This window comes from Crassostrea angulata, chromosome 4 (assembly GCF_025612915.1).
Source record: "Crassostrea angulata isolate pt1a10 chromosome 4, ASM2561291v2, whole genome shotgun sequence".
NCBI classification, from domain to species: domain Eukaryota; kingdom Metazoa; phylum Mollusca; class Bivalvia; order Ostreida; family Ostreidae; genus Magallana; species Magallana angulata.
This window is the reverse complement of record NC_069114.1, coordinates 41,356,603-41,377,130: the sequence shown is the minus strand read 5'-3', so window position 1 is coordinate 41,377,130 and position 20,528 is coordinate 41,356,603. Positions and strand designations below refer to the sequence as shown.

General features: G+C 31.7%; 3 protein-coding genes across 3 annotated transcripts; all 3 read right to left on the bottom strand.

Moving 5' to 3' along the window:
- Positions 1-1,448: 1,448 nt before the first annotated feature.
- On the bottom strand, positions 1,449-3,572 carry LOC128181685 (acanthoscurrin-1-like). The gene is made up of 3 exons (XM_052850165.1): positions 3,528-3,572; positions 1,709-2,424; positions 1,449-1,583 (listed from the first exon to the last, which is right to left on the bottom strand). Exons 2-3 carry the CDS (start codon positions 2,409-2,411, stop codon positions 1,567-1,569), a joined length of 720 nt encoding a protein of 239 aa, XP_052706125.1. The 5' UTR covers positions 2,412-2,424; positions 3,528-3,572; the 3' UTR covers positions 1,449-1,566.
- Positions 3,573-8,242: 4,670 nt separating this feature from the next.
- On the bottom strand, positions 8,243-10,168 carry LOC128181949 (uncharacterized). Its single transcript, XM_052850533.1, has 3 exons — positions 10,137-10,168; positions 8,551-9,316; positions 8,243-8,404 (listed from the first exon to the last, which is right to left on the bottom strand). The coding sequence occupies exons 2-3, from the start codon at positions 9,302-9,304 to the stop codon at positions 8,388-8,390; spliced, it is 771 nt and encodes a 256-aa protein (XP_052706493.1). The 5' UTR covers positions 9,305-9,316; positions 10,137-10,168; the 3' UTR covers positions 8,243-8,387.
- Positions 10,169-14,263: 4,095 nt separating this feature from the next.
- LOC128181787 (heat shock 70 kDa protein 13-like) lies at positions 14,264-18,907 on the bottom strand. The gene is made up of 7 exons (XM_052850315.1): positions 18,773-18,907; positions 18,416-18,505; positions 18,006-18,111; positions 17,596-17,740; positions 17,138-17,357; positions 16,690-16,860; positions 14,264-16,295 (listed from the first exon to the last, which is right to left on the bottom strand). Exons 1-7 carry the CDS (start codon positions 18,795-18,797, stop codon positions 15,754-15,756), a joined length of 1,299 nt encoding a protein of 432 aa, XP_052706275.1. The 5' UTR covers positions 18,798-18,907; the 3' UTR covers positions 14,264-15,753.
- Between the last annotated feature and the right edge of the window lie 1,621 nt (positions 18,908-20,528).

The following is a 20,528-nucleotide window of genomic DNA, read 5'->3' as shown; positions in this document are numbered from 1 at the left end:
ATATCAAAAAGCCTAGATTTTAATTTTTCATGTGGAATGGTTGTATAAAGCGTTGAAAATCGTACGTTTTGATGCTAATGATTTTGGTAAGGTTTTGTGATCTCAAAGTTTCTAATAATTCTTTAGAGGTTTTTTAGTATCCATATCTGATTCACAACACTTCTGGAGTATATTGTTGTACAGTACACTTCAAGTTTCTCCTTCACTACTGTATGAATTTCGTAAGGAGTAAAGAGAGAGGTTTGCTAGAACATGTACTGGAACCTGCTATATATCTCTGTTTGTAAGGACTTTTGTGAAGCTTCTGAATCCAGTACAAATACGGTAAATTAAATTCATTATGTTTATTGGGGATATTAAAGATATCCATAACCGATTCATGACTTTGAAGTATTTCCTGCTTGAAAAGGCTGATATGGGTAAAAGGATTACCATGTGTAGAATCGAAACCTAGTTCTTTGAAAATGCAATTAATATAATGTGCCTTACAAACAAAGACAATGTTGTTACTTGCCTTATCAGCAGGGACCAGTATACTGATCGTGCAATCTATCTAGTTCTTATACTAACTGATATCTCTTTTTGGCAGTTTAAAGGTTTTAATCGCATACAGAAATACGTGTACTGTAGATGATAAATGTTTTGTATTTAGCTGAAGACGCAAGACTAAAATTTATTACAAAAATATACCAAATCCTTATTAAACTTTCAATTTAAAAAAAAAATCATCTTGAACAAATTTAATTTTTTCATATCTTTTTTTTAAAGATATCTTATATTGATATAATTTCGTTTATAAGTTCAGAAAATTGGCGTGAAAGCAAAATAATAATAATTATGATAAATTACAATGAACCACTTTAAGTAGTACATCAACTTTTGGAGTATTGACCTCATAAGATTTAATACTAAAATACAGATAAGTAGTGTTAGTGATTGAGCGCTCGTATTATACAGCTTTTTGTATTATCGAATGAAAAAAATGTAGCTGTTAGAACAATTTGGAATAAATTTAGATTTTCAGTTAAGTGTATTTTGATGTTTAAATAAATTTTTAAACACTTTGTAAAACAATCTATTTTTCACCGTTTTCCACTCTTCAAATCGTTTTCTCATTTGTAATAATCTCAAAATAAAGACAACCTTGGTAATGTTGTGCCATTTTCAGGGATTACCGGTATTCACAGGCACTAGTAATAACAGGCAATCAATAATAACAGTTCATGAACGGGTGAATTCCAGGTACTTCGGGGTTAGATAACTTGAGTAAAGACATATTTTAACAAACATGAAAAGTAAGTCATTGACCTATTTATTTGAAAGTGGTCATAGCACTACAAAAAATAGGGTTCCAGTGTTCAATTGGTATAACTCTCGTTAAAAAGAACAAAATTTATATGACCCCGAGTCAGGGTAAGATATTTGCATGCGAAAAAAAAAAACCTTGTTGAAGTTGCAATGAAATGAACATTTATTCAAAACTATAAAAACATCATCATGAAACATTATGGTCTGCATATGTTGTTATCCTGTTAGACTGAAACAAATTCCATTTCCGTTCATTCTTTAATAGACTTTCTTCTCTGAAACGAAACAAAAAAAACTTTTATAAATGGGTTTAAAGATATAAAAAGTATATAAAGATAAACAATGAACTGTGTTAAAAATAGAAGCATTTTATCACTTTTATAGAAGCATTCCTACTTACTATAACCACCGGTAGGATATCCTAAACCTCCGCCGATAAGACCTCCATTGAGTCCACCCAATCCACCAAATCCTCCACCTAATCCTCCATTTAATCCACCCAATCCTCCGGTTAATCCACCCAATCCTCCGGTTAATCCTCCCAATCCTCCGGTTAATCCACCCAATCCACCGAACCCTCCATTCAGTCCACCTAATCCACCAAGGTTAGACCCCAATCCTCCCAAACTTCCTAATCCACCCAAACCTCCAAATCCAGTATTGTAAGTAGGGTAGGGATAGTAGCCAGTGTATCCTAATCCACCATAAGACGGATATCCGATACTGTTTCCAAGACCATAGCTTGGAGTATAACCGGTCACTCCACCTAGTCCTCCAAGTGAGCCCAGCCCATTTAGTCCAAAACCGCCACTTCCTAAACCACCTAAGGAACCGAGTCCACTGCCAAGTCCAAAACCGCCTAGGGAACCGAGTCCAGTGCCTAAACCTCCGAATGAGCCAAGACCGCTGCTCAGACCACTGTTAAGTCCCAAACCTCCAATGGAACCAAGGCCGTTGCCAATTCCTAAACCACCACCCAAGGAACCGAGTCCACTGTAGAGAGGATAGCCAGAACCATATCCAAGTTGGGAAGAATATCCATAGCTAGGATACGTTGCTGTGGCAAGGCCACAGGTGATTCCAAGAATTATTAGTCCCAACATTGTTTAACTGGAACTAAAACGTCAAAAAATTAATTTGATTTAGAAAAACTTTGTAATATTTTTAAAAATACTTAACCTAATGAAAGCAAGATTTTAAAATAAATGGTTTCTTAAAGAGACAGCACGGCGCATCTTATCAAAAATCCGACTTGAAAAAGTTTTCCGATCAAGTTCGGTATTTTTGTGCTACTCATGAATGTATAAACTTTCAAAAATTACAAAGTTCTCCATGAAATAAATCTAATTATTTCATTAAAATTAATAATTACTTATAACCTCACATATTTACATTGCAAATTGTTAGGGGTCAGCCTTCTTTACTATTACGCATGCATATTTACTGTAAACAAAACACATGCAGGGCTCGCAAAGATTCTCCTGTACATGTTTGTTAACAAAACATGTCTTTTCTACTTCTCCCAGGTAATTATTTTTTAAAGTTTTTTAAATAACCACAATTATTACTTTGTAAGCATGTATTTTGCGTGCTTAGGAGTTGACTGCAACCTAAATTCTTTTTTGTAAGTAGGGGTTTTTGACACATTTATGTCTGTTCATTTTAAAATGAACCGAAATTGGTAAACCGTTAATAGATTATCGAGAAAGTGATAATGTGTTCTGTTTAGAGAGTCCTTTTTACCTTGATGATCGAAGTCGGGCACGTGTCAATTACTGTCAATCAAATTCCACGTGGTACAAATAAACGATATAGAATTATTCCGGTTTGTACGACTCTTAAATTTCTGGAAGCTAATAATTACATTAAATAGGTACTTGAAAGAGATTTTTTTCTATTTCAACTGTTACAATCAACGTTATTTCTTATTTCCTAACGAAACAATAGGTAAATCTGAAGTTATCACACGTGTTTTCAGCTGTACTGTCTCTTTAAGAAAACTTTAAAGAAACATGAACTAAATTAGATTTAAATCTATTTAGTTAAAGAGTATACCTTGTATACAAAACATAAAGACCGGTTTTGTCGCAAAGAGTTTTTAATGAAATATTCCTTCCTAATTGAGAATTCGGCAATTCATTTTTTGTGATTTCTTTACCGAAATGCACTTGAAGTTAAAAAAAAAACACAGTTATATCAAACAATCCTTTCTATCTTACCTTTGGTTATGGTGCTTCGTTGAGTTGGTGAACCGATTTCTGTGGCGAAAATTTACTTGGTCCCTTATTTATACTAAAGCGCTGTGTTTCTGTGGTATTTTGACAATCATTGATGACTGAAAACAGTCCCAGTTTTTATGTTTATGACTCAAAAACATGTGTTTTCTATTTAATTTCTCTTGTTTATCAATTAATAAAATGATAATTCATAGACATTTTTTAAACAATGCAACTTGATTGTAATCCTATTCAATTACAATTTGCAAAGTCATAAACTGAAATAACCAAACGGGAAGTTTTTATTTTAATGGTAAAAAAACAGAAACCGATAGCTGACCATACTAAAAACATGTTGCTAATTTTATACAAATACCACTGCATTAACTATTGGATACAATCAAGAATGTAAAATAGAAGTAAAGTCAAAACATAAGATGACAGGTTATCATTAACTATGTTGGGATCATTATCAACCTTAATAGCTAGCATTTACAGTATAAAGCACCATCCAAAGGTACAAGTTCCGTTTCTAGCTGTAAGTTTCTAGACATATATTAAATTGTATTTACACAATGTAATAAATTTATGTTTTTACACTTATTGTCAATGCATATGACATAATAAAAATTATCGTGCATTGTTTAGAATCAGACAACCTTAATCAACTCTTCCTTGCCCTTACTCTGGCACAAAAGCACAGATCAGGAATAATAAACCATTCCGCTATAAGCATGTTGAAAATAAATGGTAAACATTATGTAATGTAATCAGAAACATTGTTTCCCTGGAAGTAGTCAAATTTATATGGTACAAATAATTAAAATAGTCGTACATATTCCAACGGCGGGGTTCAATGAGCTGGTTCCTTCACACTTAATCAAAGTACTAAAGTACTGACGAGAGTTGATCTTATTACTTATTTTAAAGTCAACGATATATAATTTCGCATGGCAAGAAATCTCTTAGCTGTATTTGAATACGCACATTTTTTTTCGAATCGCGACAAGAATGTCGAGCTATACAGAGAAAATCTCGTATAAATAAGTAATGTTGTGTAATATTTAAAGATGGAATTAACACCATCAAACTCTACGATGCATTATGTGTCATTAATCGAAATCTTTCTGGAAAAGTGTATCCAAGCATGTTTAGTCTACGCAGTTAATATTTATTGGTTCTATTTTTTAGATTGGATAGTCTGCCCTTAATTCCAAACGCTATCGCTGTAGAAACGGCGCGAAATCAGGTTTACTGAACTCTTGCGTAGGAATACATACGACTTCAAAAAATATTTAAATTTGATATATAACGTTTCCTTGAAAAACAATACTTCTGAATACATTGCATCGAATTCATCGATTATTTTCAAGTACTATGAAAATGACGGGGAGGGGGTCAAGAGTCGGCGGAATCTCGGATTATCTATACCTTAGCTTGTGGAGGCAAATATTGTAAACTTTTGGTAATAAGAGACCTGCATGCTTTGATAGTCATTCTTATTTATAGTATTTAGAATTTCATTAATAATGCACAGAAAATGAATACAGGGTATTTCTACAAGAATACAATGGACAGGATATTAAAACAGAACAATAATTCAATATTGCCTAGTAGACATATACCAAGTGGTTTTCAAGATGAAGTAAAATTGTTAATGGATGACACACAGCAATTACTTTTAGTCAAAATACATATTCAAAAATGGCTTTATTTATCAGACACCTCCGTTAATAAAAAGCTTGAATTCCGCCCCATTGCCTGGACAGTGAATTTTACAATTTAACATTATGTTATTAAGAGCATAATACCGAGTCATGACTTTACCCCCAACGACTGTGATAGAACAGTTTCTGAAGAAAATATTATTACAGCAATACATTTTCACTATGTGGCCATATTGACCCCTCACAATGGCCTGAACCCCTGTCTCAAAGACCATGAATTTCACAATTTAGGTAGAAGACTTGGTGGACATCATAGCCATGCATTTAGTTTTTGTGATCGGCTGAGTGACTCAGGTGACCCAAAAAAGTATGGTTCTCTGTTATTATAAAAACGTCCCTTCTACATCTGTAACTTTTGGAATCAGTGCAAACTATCCAATCTTGCGAGAGAACCAGTATTTATCAAATCTTTTTTCTGAAATACCAGAGTTAATTGTTTTTTAAATAACTTTGATAAAGAACTTTATCTTTAAACGTGCAAAAGATTAATATTCCAGCACAAAGAATTATTTCGATTACTGATGCATAGTTTGATGACGTCAATTCTATTTCCAAATTCATAGCAAAATTTATTTGTGGCTTTCCATCTGTACCTCAAAATTCTTTTCGGAAAAGCCCGAGAAGTCTTTTTTGTATTCATTTTGTTTTGTTTTTTTTCATATCTTAAATTCTAATTGTTCCAAAGCTATTAAAGATTATGTAGTAATGTTTTATATCCGTATTTCTATCCATCTATTATTTTGTTGCTTGTTAGTCCAGCACGTTAGTTTCTTTATAATTAAAAGTACATCTAATTATGTAATGTTCGAAAGCCGTGATATTTGTCATGGGATGGGTCAATATTTCACGGCTATATTATTTGAACTCCCTTTGCAATAACAAATGAAAATCAGAAGGGGTTCAAAATATCGCGGCCGTAATGTTTTAGCAACTATGGCTATAAAGCAATCTCTTGAAAATAATTTCTTTATGCACATAAAATATTGAAAAGAAATATTCTGATAGTTTTATCTTTAATGTAAATTTAAGGATTTTACCTGGACATACAATGTCATACAAATTATTTCACAAAATTCCTTTAGTTAATAAGGTACGCAGATTTCTTTATCGAAAGTTGTTCCATTACTTTGGAGGCATTAAATCCTACCTAAATGACAAATCTCATTACCTGTACAGTTTTGATGTAAAAATAATCATTGTTAACTCCAAAATGACATTAATTTATGGAAACCTCGTATCATTAAAAAATTAAATTGAAATGCCCTTGTTTAGTATTGTTTATTAAAGACTTGTCTCAACATTTACACGGTTCACATTTTTATATGCTTTTTGTTCGTTTTTTTTATAATTGCTTCAGAAAGATAAAAATTAAGAAAAAACCCTTTCACAATAAATACTAATTCTATAATGTTCAAACTTACAAATGCTGCGTATGATAATCCTCTTTAATCAGAAAGTAAAAAAATATCAGTGATCAGTGAATATTTTATCAATCAATTATTCTAAGTTGATTTTGCATACCTTATCTTTAAAAAACGCAGTTTTCTCCTTTGTTATTCAATTAACCTTTTCTTTTCATTACAGCTTCATCGGTTATTCTTCAAATATTGGTTTCAAAAAAATCATTCAACTCAAATGTAGTGGAAGGTGCAAATATAAAGTGTATAAATTCGAAGTACAATTATTACACTTTTCAAAACTGTAAAAGAATTTACTATGTGGCTTTTCGTTAACCAAGTATAGCGTTTAAACAAGGCATAGTACCTTGTCTTTGTTGTGTTTGCTTGTTGGTTTTGTTTTGGTTTTTTTATTTGGTTTTATACATGTATATAGATGCCCTTGATTTGAGAAATTGAAAAATAATGATTCCATCATAATGTTAAGTGTTCTGTTGTGTATCGCCGTTTTTTTTGTGTGTTTTTTTTTTGGGGGGGGGGGATTGTTACAGTATAAAATTACCTGCTCTTGCATTAAAAAAAAGAATATGAACTTGTATTTTAAACTGCAGTTATTTCTTTTTAGATAAATGTATATTGACGGATTTAACACTCCTTGTTTGATTAAACTTCATAATATATGCAAATAAAGGGTAGTGCAATATTTTACGGACTAATATCTCTATTTTTACAGTTTAAAGGTTCTAATTGCATACAGATTTATGTGTAGATGATAAATGTTTTGTGGGAAGTTGAAGAGGCATGATCAAACTAATTTAAAAATGTACCAAATCATAATTTAATATTCAATTTTTAGACATAAATCATATGGAACAAATTGCAAACTTTTTAATCTTTTTTAAGATATCTTGTATTGATAAAATGTCGTGTCTAAGTTCAGATAACTGGCGTGAATGCAGAAAAAAATTACACTGAACAGCTGAACATCTCTGAATAGTACATCAACCTTCGGAATTTTGACATCATATTAAATTCTAAAATACGGTTATGTACTTAAGTGATTTAGCGCTCGTATTATACAGCTTTTTGTATTATTGCACGAAGAAAGGTAGATTTTAAACATTATTATCATTATTATTAAAGGAAATGCGGAAAAAATTTAGGTTTCAAGTTACGTGTATGCTGATGATTTAAAAAGATTTCAAATACTTAGTAAAACAACCAATTTTTCACTGTTTTCAACTCTTCAAAACGTCTTATTATTTGCAATGATTTCAAAGTAAGGACAACCTTGTAAGGGTGTGCCATTTTCAAGGATTATTCACAGGCACTAGTAATAGCAGGTACTCAATAATAACAGTTTACAAAAGGGTGAACTTCACGTAGTTTGTAGTTAGACACCTTGAGAAATACTTATACTTCAGGGTGAAATCTTACCACAGAAACAAGTTATTGTGGGTGAGATATTTTTACACACATGAAAAGTAGTTCATTGACCTATTTATTTGAAAGTGAATCATAGCACTGTTGGAATCATTTTTATTAAAAGGAACAATATTTATCTGCCCGGAGTAAGCGTAGAACATTTTCGTGCTAATAGAAAAAAGCGCTTGTTTAAGTTGCAATGAAATGAACATTTATTCAATAATAAATATAAAAAAAACATCATCATGAAACATTATGTTCTGCATATGTTGTTATCCTGTTAGACAGAAACCAATTCCATTTACATTCATTCTTTAATACACTTTCTTCTCTGAAATGAAACGAAAAAAAAATATTGGTTAATGAATAGGTTTAAAGATATAAAAATTCAAGAATATAAAAGTAAATAAGAATAAACAATGAACTGTGTCAAAAATAGAAGCATTATAATATTTTTATAGAAGCGTTCCTACTTACTGTAACCACCGGTAGGATATCCTAAACCTCCGCCGATAAGACCTCCATTGAGTCCACCCAATCCACCAAATCCTCCATTGAGTCCACCTAATCCTCCATTTAATCCACCCAATCCTCCGGTTAATCCACCTAATCCCCCGGTTAATCCACCCAATCCTCCGAACCCTCCATTAAGTCCACCTAATCCTCCATTGAGTCCACCTAATCCTCCACTGAGTCCACCTAATCCTCCATTTAATCCACCCAATCCTCCGGTTAATCCACCCAATCCTCCGAACCCTCCATTCAGTCCACCTAATCCACCAAGGTTAGATCCCAATCCTCCCAAACTTCCTAATCCACCCAAACCTCCAAATCCAGTATTGTAGGTAGGGTAGGGAGAGTATCCAGTGTTTCCTAATCCACCATAAGACGGATATCCGATACTGTTTCCAAGACCATAGCTTGGAGTATAACCGGTCACTCCACCTAGTCCTCCAAGTGAGCCAGGCCCATTTAGGCCAAGGCCGCCACTTCCAAAACCACCGAGGGAACCGAGTCCAGTGCCTAAACCTCCCAAGGAGCCAAGACCACTATTAAGTCCCAAACCTCCCAAGGAACCAAGCCCGCCAAGTCCTAAACCACCACCCAAGGAACCGAGTCCACCGTAGCGAGGATAGCCAGAACCATATCCAAGTTGGTTTGAATATCCATAGCTAGGATAAGTTGCTGTGGCAAGACCACACGTGATTCCAAGAATTATGAGTCCCAACATTGTTAACTGGAACTAAAAACGTAAAAAAAAGATTGGTGCAAAAGGACTTTGTATTATTTTTTAAGGTATTCAATGTATAACGACCATATTTTGTACCTAATGAATGAATGGTCCGATAATCATTTTGAAGGTCTTATCAAATAAAAATACTCCACCAAAGGTATTTTCAAAATATTAATTATGGTTCAACTAATTACACCTTGAATTTTGCATTAAAGTCTATGGGCAACGTGTTTTAATAAGATATTATAAAAAGTAACTTAAAATTGTAAAACCCTTTTGGTTAATACATGCATAAACTTTCTCTTAATTAAATTATGAAATAAAACTAATCATTTACCGCAGATATTTTGACAAAATTAAAATTTTTTCTTTTTTTCAGCATGGGGAGATAACTCTTTGAAATATTTTAAGGTGCAAAATGACCGGCTTCTTATATGTTGTCAGTCGTGTGAATTTGGTTCATTACACTTTCATTTTTATCTAGCAATACATATTTAACTGGTTTCAAAAAATCAAAATTGTTCAATGTCCCTTCATTATAAATTGAATATCTTAAAAAGCGGTTATATAACTAATATTTTAGCAAGATTTTCAAAAACTGTAAGTAAAACTTTAAAAGTACATAAACTGAATCAGATTCAAATTAATGTCGTTAAAGAGTATACAGAGAATACAAATCACAAAAATAGCTTTTGCTGTCAAAGAGTATCTTTTGAAATAATCCCTTTTTATGGAAAAATTAAGCGTTTCATTTTTTCTGATTTATTTTAGCGAAATACCTCTGAAATCAAAGAGGATTGTATTATATCAAAAAAAAATTCTATCTAACCTTTGGTTGCTGTGCTTCGCTTCGTTGGTGATCTTCTGGTTTCTGTAGCAAATAATGCACATTTTGTCTTATTTATACTGAAATGCGATGTTTCTGTGGTATTCGTACAATTGTTCATGACTGAAAACAGTCCCAGTTTTTTATGTTAATGATTCAAAAACATGTGTTTTGTTTTGAATTTCTCCTCAGTTTATCAATTAATTTCATTACGATTCGTTGATATTATACGCAGTTTTCAACAACGCAACTTGATTGAAAGAATTTGCAAATTCATAAAATACAGGAAGTGTTTTATTTTGATTAATGAAAACTTTTATTTACTAAAATGCAATTACGAGCTAAAAAATGTAGCAAAAATATTAAATTGATATATATCTATCTTTAAAATAAAAGCAAATATTTTTTTCCTGATAATTATATATCAATTTCTGTTTCTGTTGGAACATATAGGTACATGCCTGTGTTCTAGTAGCTACGTATATATATTGTATAAGCATAACGTTTGATATCAAAAAAGAGTCTTCAATCTTATTATTTCTTTTCATTCACTGCCATTACATGTGACATATGAAACATCTATGAAATTAGAAACCATAACTTAGGTGCTAAGGTAGATAATCAGTATTTTTTCTCATACCAAATAAAACTGTCTTTATCCTAACGTATCATGTTATGATATGCCACCGCGGGACAGTTCTGAAATAGATGTTCAGTTGCTTTCATATCTTTATCCAATATTACCTATAACAAAGCGTCATTTGGTGTACAATCTACCAAATCTTGCTATAAAGAAGTATTTTAAGAGGGTAATGAAAAAACATATTCGTTTTTTTTAACGAACAATGAACATTTTAGACCATTGTAACTATCTTTCTGGGTTTTATTTATTTTACATACTAGAATGGCACTGAATATAATATAATATTTTTGAATGTAAAATTTTTGCATGCGATATTGATCATATTCAGGTTGCATTTTTTGGAAAATCAGAATCAAAACCTTTCTTTCGTCAATTTTCTTGTATTTTGTAAGTGACATATATTACCCACCCAAGTTGAAAGTGTTTAAATCACGACCATTGGTTGAAATTGAAAACCATTGACCTCCTTAAGGATTAGAGTGTTGTACTCTTGGAAAGAGAAACATGACAGCGACAAGGAAGACGGTAGTGATTTGTAAAAAGACACAAACATTATGAATCGCTCCCTCTCAAAAATATGAATGAATGTTGACATTCTTATCAATCATTATTTTTAAAGGATGCTAGAAGAGCAATGTCATACCTTGTTACTGAAACTTTGTGGCATTTGTTTGAAAGTTTATTTGATTGACAAGTAAACACTTATATGCGACCCAAAGAAGATACTTTTTTAAAATTAAATATTGTTAACTTTAAAACTTATAATATAATTTCAATCTTATGTGACGTTAAATAGTCGTGTTTCGTGTACATTTAGCTTACATTTTATAATGTACATTTAAGATCATCAATATCTAGAAAAGAAAAAGAACATAAAAGGATAAGATAGATGAAGTTAACACTCTGTGAAAAATACCTCTCAACCTTCCACTATAAAGTATTCTCTTGGGGTCCCATTTCTTTCTTTCTTTTTTCTTCTTTTTTTGGTTTAAAGAGAGAGATCTACTTCCTTTCAGTCTTTTTGTTTGCTTTGGACGTATCCAAATTAAACAGGAGATGGATTTGCAAGAATGTTTAACAGCTTTTGATACATGAATAATTAATGTTGTATTTACGTTGTATTCAATACTATATATTCTAAAAACAATCACAAAGGTGTTTTAATTAATTAATATTTATAGATCAGTTAATAATTAGCCAGATCATTAACTATTCTGAGAAAGTTGGCTGCCTTACTGAAATTAGGGTGGGGGGGGGGTTTACCGTTCTTCGGTACATATTTTAAAAAGTTATTTAACATAAAATTTAAATGAAATTTAATATTAAAAAGGCACTTTTAAAAATAATGTTTCCATGATAACAACTACTTAGTCGGTGAATCAATAAAACTCAAATAAGTTTTTATGTGAAAGTAAAGTCGAGATCTGTCACAGATTAGTTCAATAAGGTTTAAATTTTTCAGGTCAAATATACAGATTTTCTATGTCATGTCAGTAGGTTTTGATAGGTCTAGTTCCTCTCTGGGTTTTTAGAATGACTGGTGCTGACAGTTATGATCTTACTAAACCACATTTTTATCTGATAGTGATTACATTGTCAAACATCCTTTGCTAACAAGTTATCCATTGTTTAACATATGTAAGTATCAATTACCATCAAGCTTATGACGTCAATACAACGTGGATACAAACATGAGAGAGAGAGAGAGAGAGAGAGAGAGAGAGAGAGAGAGAGAGAGAGAACATATGTACGTTTGTATATTACATATAACGTGGGTGATTTAGGCCTTTCCGGGGCTTAAAATGGACATAATAAAAATAGTTGACATACATAAAGGTAATGCTAGATTTTTGTTGTTGTCGCTGATTTTTTGGGGGGAAGGGGGTGGTGTTTAAGACTTAAAACCAATTCAAAATAAACAACAAGGTCCATGGGCCACAGCAGGTCTATGTTTTTTCTTTATACATGTATTAGTTTAATTACCAATTGTTACAGCAATCACAAGCCAAAGAACATGTGTGGCCATGCAGTGTTATATTTAACCAGAATGAATCAATTCGATCTCAACAAAGTACTTTTTGATAATAAACATGTGCCATTGACTTTATATTGCTCTTCATCCTTCATTTGATGATAACACTTTGTAAGCCAAGACGACGTTATCAAAACAGTTTTGTGTATCAATTAAAGAAAATAACAATCATGTGCATCAGGAGGTTTTATTCAACAAAAATAAAACAACAATAAGGTAAAATTTATTTATAATAAATAAAACACTTAAGTCCATGTCAGAACTGTGTTTTTCTTCCTCAAAGAATCCAATCAATACATGTTTATGATTAACGGATGCAAAATTTATTCATAGTTCCAAACTATGTTTTAAACAACACATAAAAATAAATCTATATTTCTTCAAAGTTTTTATGTATCCTTAATGATAAAATTGCTATGTTATCTTGAAGGAGAGTTGACAATACATACATTTTTGATCTTTTTGCACTTACTGGCAGTACATGGCGCCAGAGTAGGTGCAATTTATTAAATGCAATTAACCTTTTTTTGAAAATGATTATCCAATGAAAAACATTGAAAGTAATCTTGAACTAGCTCAATTTTTTGTCAGTATATAATGTTTCGTAGGTAAAAACGTTATTGATAAAGTTATAAAATGTTCAAATCCTGGTCCTGAGAGAAAACTGTTTAAATTTTCTGCATCAATATGCAAAAAATAAGGGAAAATGTTACCTTTATGATACCATATTTCTATAATCAAATCAAATTGAAATCATAAATATTAAACTATACATTTGCACATGTACCTAGTAAAAACCAAGTTGTAGTGTTCATCCAAAGTAACTAATTTAGACCCTTATTTAATTATATATAGTTGTTTGGTTATATTCCTTTTTCATATTCATTAAATTTTAATTTTTTGGAAACTAAATAATGATTGAGCAATATATGAAGTATGAAAATACTGTGACTGGTATAAAATATAAATTATTTATGGGCTTTTTCCCCCACAGTTTATACCAGTAATCTGAATCTTAAATCAAACAAAAGATCTATAATCATAATATCGATATAAAAACAGTGATTTGAAGCTTGGTGATTACTTTAAAATCTGATTTGTATTATAAAATTGAAATGAAATTCACTTCATCCTAAAATGTACATTATATAATGATTTACGAAATTTACTTATTAGAAATACCACTGGCTCAACAAATTATGAAGAATTTGAATTATTCAGAACTTTAGTATGTACTTATCCCCGGCAATGCTCTCAATTTATTATTAATGCTCTAAAACTAAGACAATCAAAATTTTCACGTTGACTTTTAAATATGTAATTTATATAACCAGTGACATATAGGTCCGATGGGCCGGGTGCTATTATCTTGTATTATTGTTTCACTGTATTATTGTAACATGCAAAATGCACATGTCACTATAATAAATGATTTACTTACTTACTTACTTATAAGAAATAAAAAAAAATATAAGTTTATACTTCTGATCTCATGCTTGAACATACATATATTTTTTAAGAAAAAAACCATAAAATCAAAACAGTAATTGTGAATGGAATGATAAAACTTTGAAAGTTATGATAAAACATGGTAGAAAACAAATGAATCTGTATCAACAAAGAAATACATGAAACATTAAACTGTTGATTAGGATGTACAGAACTTTAAAAGGTAAGTTGTACCAATGAAAACATAGAAATCACAAGCAATCATACCTATAGTGAAAACAAAGCAACAAATTGTTGTTGTCATGGTCTTAATCAGACAATACATCCCTGTGTTTAACACAAAAAATATAATCTTCAACCAAGATTTATAAATTAAATAAATAAGCATCTGATTTCAAGATAAACAAACACTTTTAAAGTATAATTATTTTATACATATGTATAAATGTTGTAAACAATATCTTTTTAAAAAATCTACAATTTCAATTTGTTGGAGGCTCAGTATTGGGATAATGACAAAAGCATGAACAAAATATTCTATAAAGAGAAGAATTATTTATAAAAATGAGATGTGTGATTAAAAATCAATATCATTAATAATGTAGATATCAGTTTGTATCAATAATGTTCATCAAAGAATCTTGCACCAAACCCAAATAATTTGAAAAATAAATGTACATAGAACATTTTTAACATTGTCTTATGAATAAATCATTTTATTAAATTCAACTGTTAAAATAGTTTACAAAAACTATGTAAACTGAAAGAATCTAGTGAGGATACAACACAATTGGTATTAAGCATACAAGACAGTGTTTCGTTTACAACTGACATGTTGCTGAACCTGAGCCAACAATAACTCAAGACAATTTGACTAGATCAATATTTTTATCATGATGCCAAACTACCAGTATGTCAAAATGTATAAATGACTTTGTACACACAAATCTTGATTCACGGTGTATACATGTATAGCAGATCGGGTAGTACAAATGCAAGACTTGCTACCTCAGGAGACCAGAAACCAATTGAAAAACCACCAATTTACAGGCATAAAGCAATTAATTTTAATATAAATACATTACACATTACATTGCACAGAAGGTGTTTCATAAAACAAGATATTGTAAGCAGCAAAAAAGAGTTGTTTGAATTCACAACACTGCAGGTTATTAAACCAAAGTATGTTCATCTTTCTACCATTTTTTATATAGACTTGAGGAATATATATGATACTTTTTCTTTGTAACAGGTACTAAAAAATCAATTTGTTGCTTGTGTTTCTAGAAAAGGAAACTTAAACAAGTTTAATTTCACCATCATAAAATCACCGTCATTGTATCAGTTTCCAACTGCAAAAATAGTTTTCTGTTCATTAGATAGTAAAAGTTTCTGATTTCACTGTTACATGATAAACAATGTAGAAAATCAAAGATATTTTCACCAAACATAGGATGATACTAAGGAGCACCTGTTTTCTAACCTACTTTCTATAATCATTGGACTTGGATCTTGACTACTCTGTTCGGGAGCTCCACAGCACTGACTTTGAGGGGCCACATTCCCCCGATGATCCCCGCCTGTATGGACACGCCCATGGCTACAGCCAACTCAGGGTCAACGTGCGTGTTCAGCTCTTTCCCAAAAAACTCCCGAATCAAGTTCCTTATCATTGGAATTCTGGTTGATCCCCCCACTAGCACTATTTCATCTATATCCTCCTTCTCTAGATGAGTTGCCTCTAACACTGTCCTTATTGGGTCTAACACTTTCACAAACAAGTCTTTGTTTAATTCTTCAAATTTGGCTCTTGTGATGGTTTCTTTTATATGTGAATGTTTACCTAATGAGTGAAGGAAGAGTTTTAATGTAGAACTGTCATGGTGGGTCACATTGATTTTGACTTGTTCAACAGCTAATCGTAAGGCTTGCAAATCTTCTTTGTCAGTAATTTGTAAGTTGAATTTGGTTTCTAGTAAATCTTTCACGTAGTTGTATAATCTAAGATTAAAGTCTTGACCACCAAGTCTATTGTTTCCTGAAAAGCAAACAGAACAAAAAATACATATAAATAGTGTTGAAAAGAAAAAGAAAATCTAAACATATTTATTAAAATTTTGGAAAAACAATTGTTTATATACACAAAACTAATGAGTGTATCAGTATAAAAAACCAAGTACATGTAGAGAAATCTAGTCTATACATGATCATAATAAGCAATTTTTTTTTTTAAATAATAGGTTTCTCAAAGTACAATTGTTATTAATTTTAAAAAAAAAAATGAAAATGATCAGACCATTATTCATTGTATATTACATTTTATATTACCGTGAACCAAATCCAATGGAATTCTGCTTATCATCCCACCTCTGTTCTACAATATTTTTCAGGTCAATGTGCTACACATTTTTAATCAGTTCAGTAATTCTCACCTGCCATCCCCTGAGTAAGGAACATTCCCCCCTGTACACGGAGTAGCGACACATCCAGCGTCCCTCCCCCAAGATCCACCACTAGTACCGTCTTCAGCTCGGGCTTGGTATGGAGACCATATGCCAAGGCCGCTGCTGTTGGCTCATTGATGACACGCCAGACCTCTAGTCCTACAGTACCATCATTACATTCAGATGAGATAATAAGATTACAAAATTTTTGCATGACTACAGACTTAATGAGATATATTTTGCTAAATAATGCAAATAAACTTTTTAAAGGAACATTTGATTGATAAAGTATTAAAACAACATGAAAGTACATATATACATTTTAACAAACATGGACTTTTGAAAAATGTAAATATTCATTGGTTAACATGATACAATAACTTTGACATATTGAAAAAAAAATACTAGTACCGTAGTATCTTTTAAATATTCATACCAGCAATACTGCCTGCTTTTTTGGTGTAGTTTCTTTGCATTTCATCAAACTCTGCTGGCACAGACATGACACACTTAGTGACTGGAGCTGTAAGATTTCTCTCTGCCACATTCTTCAGGAACTTTACGATGACTGATCCAATCTCTTCAGGACTCATTCTCAACTCTGTCTTGTTGACATTAAATACATATCGCACCATTCCATACTCATCTGCCTCAAGCTAAAAACAAAGCAATCAAGACTTTAAAAATTATTTTTGTCATTGCTTTGGAGAAGAACAAGTTCAGAACAACATAAAACTCTAAGTGAATCTCTCTCTCTCTCTCTCTCTCTCTCTTTCTCTCTCTCTGTGTTTACCATTTAATAGGCTATAAAATTACTCTGTATACTTTTGAACAAACAAACTGACATCTTGCAGTGGATTCTTTTGCTTCCAGTATTGAATTATTGATACTTGCCTTGAATGGGTATCTCTTCTGAGCCTGTGTCAGTTCCTCTGCTGTGTACTTCTTGCCAATGAATCTCTTGGCATCATATATAGTGTTCTTGGGATTATGCTCAGACTGAGCAACAGCTTTGTATCCAACCAGAAAACCCTCCTCACTGAAATCACATGTAAAGGTTTCGACTTTATCTTTAAAGTTCAAGACATGTATACAGCATACTTAATTGAACATGATCCATTACCTGTCAAAATTCTGTAAATACAGTTTTCTATCATGGCTTATTTAACAACTATTAGCGGTGAACAATCTCCATAGTGTTGATCTTAGAGGGTACATATTGTATATGTCCATTAACATTTCACTACCTCTTGTACAGTACCTAACAGAATTAGAATTCAAGACATCATGATGTCATTTCTGACCTGACAGCTACTACACTGGGAATACACTGGTGTCCATCCTGTGCTTCTAGAATGTCAACAGCTCCACTCACTGCATGATAAACTCCAACACAAGAGAACGTAGTTCCTACAATCATTAGAAGATCCTGTTAAGTTCATACTTTCTTAATAACCTTAAGAAAATCCTGTTAAGTTGACTCCATTTAAATATCAGAAAGATTTTTGAATATTTTTAAATAAAGGTATATGACAAGCAATTTCTAATATGACGTGTGCATATTTTTTTTTTATATAAATGTCAATTTGAAAGGTTGAATTATCATATGTATGTAAATTGCATTGAGAAACTGAAGTTGTTCATTTCTGCAATGCTTTTATCATGTTTATAATCATTTCAACAACAAGGTCAAGAAATATAACACTAATATAACCTAGATCAATGCCAACTATCTTGGGCTTGGGAGGGGGAAGATACTTCTGTGCAAAGTATCCCGCTAAGAGTACAGCCAGTATAGATGTCCCTGTGAAAAAAAGAGAGCAACTCGGTTGAGTTAAATTACCAATAAATGACTGTATATATTTTTCTTTTCGTAAAAAATATACTATTTATTATTGTAAGAAATATATATAACGTCAGGAGACCGTGGTTTACAGTAAAACTTTAAATTTTTAACATATGACAGCCTGTATGACAGAATTTGCGTTCAACTTGCATGTTCAACACGTGAATCGTGATTTCAGATCAAAAGATTTATAGACGAGTGAAAGATACAGATCAAAAAACTCACCTAGTATTATAAATGAACTACTCATAATAAATGGAAAGACTTTCTCTTTATTAATCCAAGTTTCCTAACAATCACCGGCTGCAGCGATAATCAACATGTATGTTGTCTGAAACCCGGAAGTTTACGTGTTCTAAGAATGAGCTATAAAAGTTAGATTAAAAACTGTTCTGTTCCGGAATATTCATTGAACCGCTTTGGAGATATAACAACGTGTAATTTGTCAGTTTCCAATGCGTGAGTATCCCATGATCTTATCTTCTTAAAAAAATATTTAGGTCGTTAGTTGCAAAAACGAAGGTAAACAATTAGAAAATGGTATCAACTTTCCTAGTATGTTAAGATTGCAATCACAATAAAGGATGCCATTAAGACACCACATATAAACATGATTTATTTAAGATGATGTCAGTTTATGTATTGTATATACAGTCTACATGATATACAGGTATAGGTATATTCTACTAAAATGCCAATGATTTGGATTAAGTAAGCGGAATCAATAGTAAGCCTATTTATGGGGTATAATATCTATAGTAGATTAATATTATACGCTATAAATACTTTTGATTCCCATTACTTAATCAAAATAATTGCTTTCCAGTACAGTATAACGTTAACCACCTACTCTCAGACTGATACACGAAAGTGATAAGTGCGCACCAGTACACGTGTATGGTAGTTTGAATATCATTTTATTTAAAAGACTAATACTCCCTTTTAAGCGTTATCATTTCGATCTCTGTAAAAAGCGTAAGTAAGTATGGCGCGCCAAATTCACAAATGTGCTAAATTATCTTGAAATATAAGATTCTGTGTCCTTCATAAACCTCGAAAGTTACAGTTTCCCATGCCTTTATCAGATAAACTATGATTTCAATTCGTTAGTTTATGTGTTTTTCATACTATACAGCTGAAGATAAATGTATTTTCTACCAGAATGCCAATTATTTGGAATCAGTATTAGTATTTATAGAGTATAATTATATCAATATACAGTGTAACCACAACAGTCTCAGACAGAATGAATAAATGCTATAGATTGTGGTCGTTAACTAAAGCTATCGTTCATTTCATACTCATTTTTTTGTGAATTTGGCGCGCCTTAGATGAGAGATTACTTGTAGAAGAGACCTTTTTGGAAGATATAGAATGACTATGATAGGGTGTCAGTGTTCACTCTAGCTAGACTACAAGTATTTGCAAAAGAGTCGCCCCAGACGGATGAGTAGAGCATCTCACAAGAATCGGGACAACTCTGTTGGCACCATGCAGCGCTGTTCAAGAGAACCGATGTTACAATGCACTTTGTAAAACATTTTCAAAGTGCGTCAATTTTGGGACCAAGTCAACGCACTTTGATTTTTTTTCAAAGTGCGTTGATAACGTTGATAACGATATTAACGCACTTTGAAAAAAAATTGTTTAGGGTTTGGTTGAAATAATTGATACTTTTATATATTCAATTAACCTTATTTAGCTCAATTGAATATATTAAAAAGAACCCAATGCATTCTCAGCTAACTTGATAAACAGTTTTCGATTAGATTTTTTTCTTTTCTCATATGCTCAATATGTATTTTGACAATTTACACATAAAGAAAAACGCGGAAGATTTGAATTATCCAAATATGGCTTAAAAATGATTTTTATATTTTGATAATGAAGATCAATGACTAACATATACCAACTTCAATTGCATGTGCTTATAAACAAATTAAACATGATGTGAAAAAAGGATACGTTTGTTATGAAAAAA

Excerpts from the sequence above, each read along its gene's own strand:
- LOC128181949 (XM_052850533.1), bottom strand. The coding sequence starts at position 9,304 with ATGTTGGGACTCATAATTCTTGGAATCACGTGTGGTCTTGCCACAGCA.
- LOC128181685 (XM_052850165.1), bottom strand. The coding sequence starts at position 2,411 with ATGTTGGGACTAATAATTCTTGGAATCACCTGTGGCCTTGCCACAGCA.
- LOC128181787 (XM_052850315.1), bottom strand. The coding sequence starts at position 18,797 with ATGAGTAGTTCATTTATAATACTAG. Across the intron at positions 17,741-18,005 it reads CCCAGTGTAGTAGCTGTCAG|TGAGGAGGGTTTTCTGGTTG; the intron begins GTCAGAAATGAC and ends ATGTGATTTCAG. Across the intron at positions 16,861-17,137 it reads AAAAGCAGGCAGTATTGCTG|GACTAGAGGTCTGGCGTGTC; the intron begins GTATGAATATTT and ends ATGGTACTGTAG.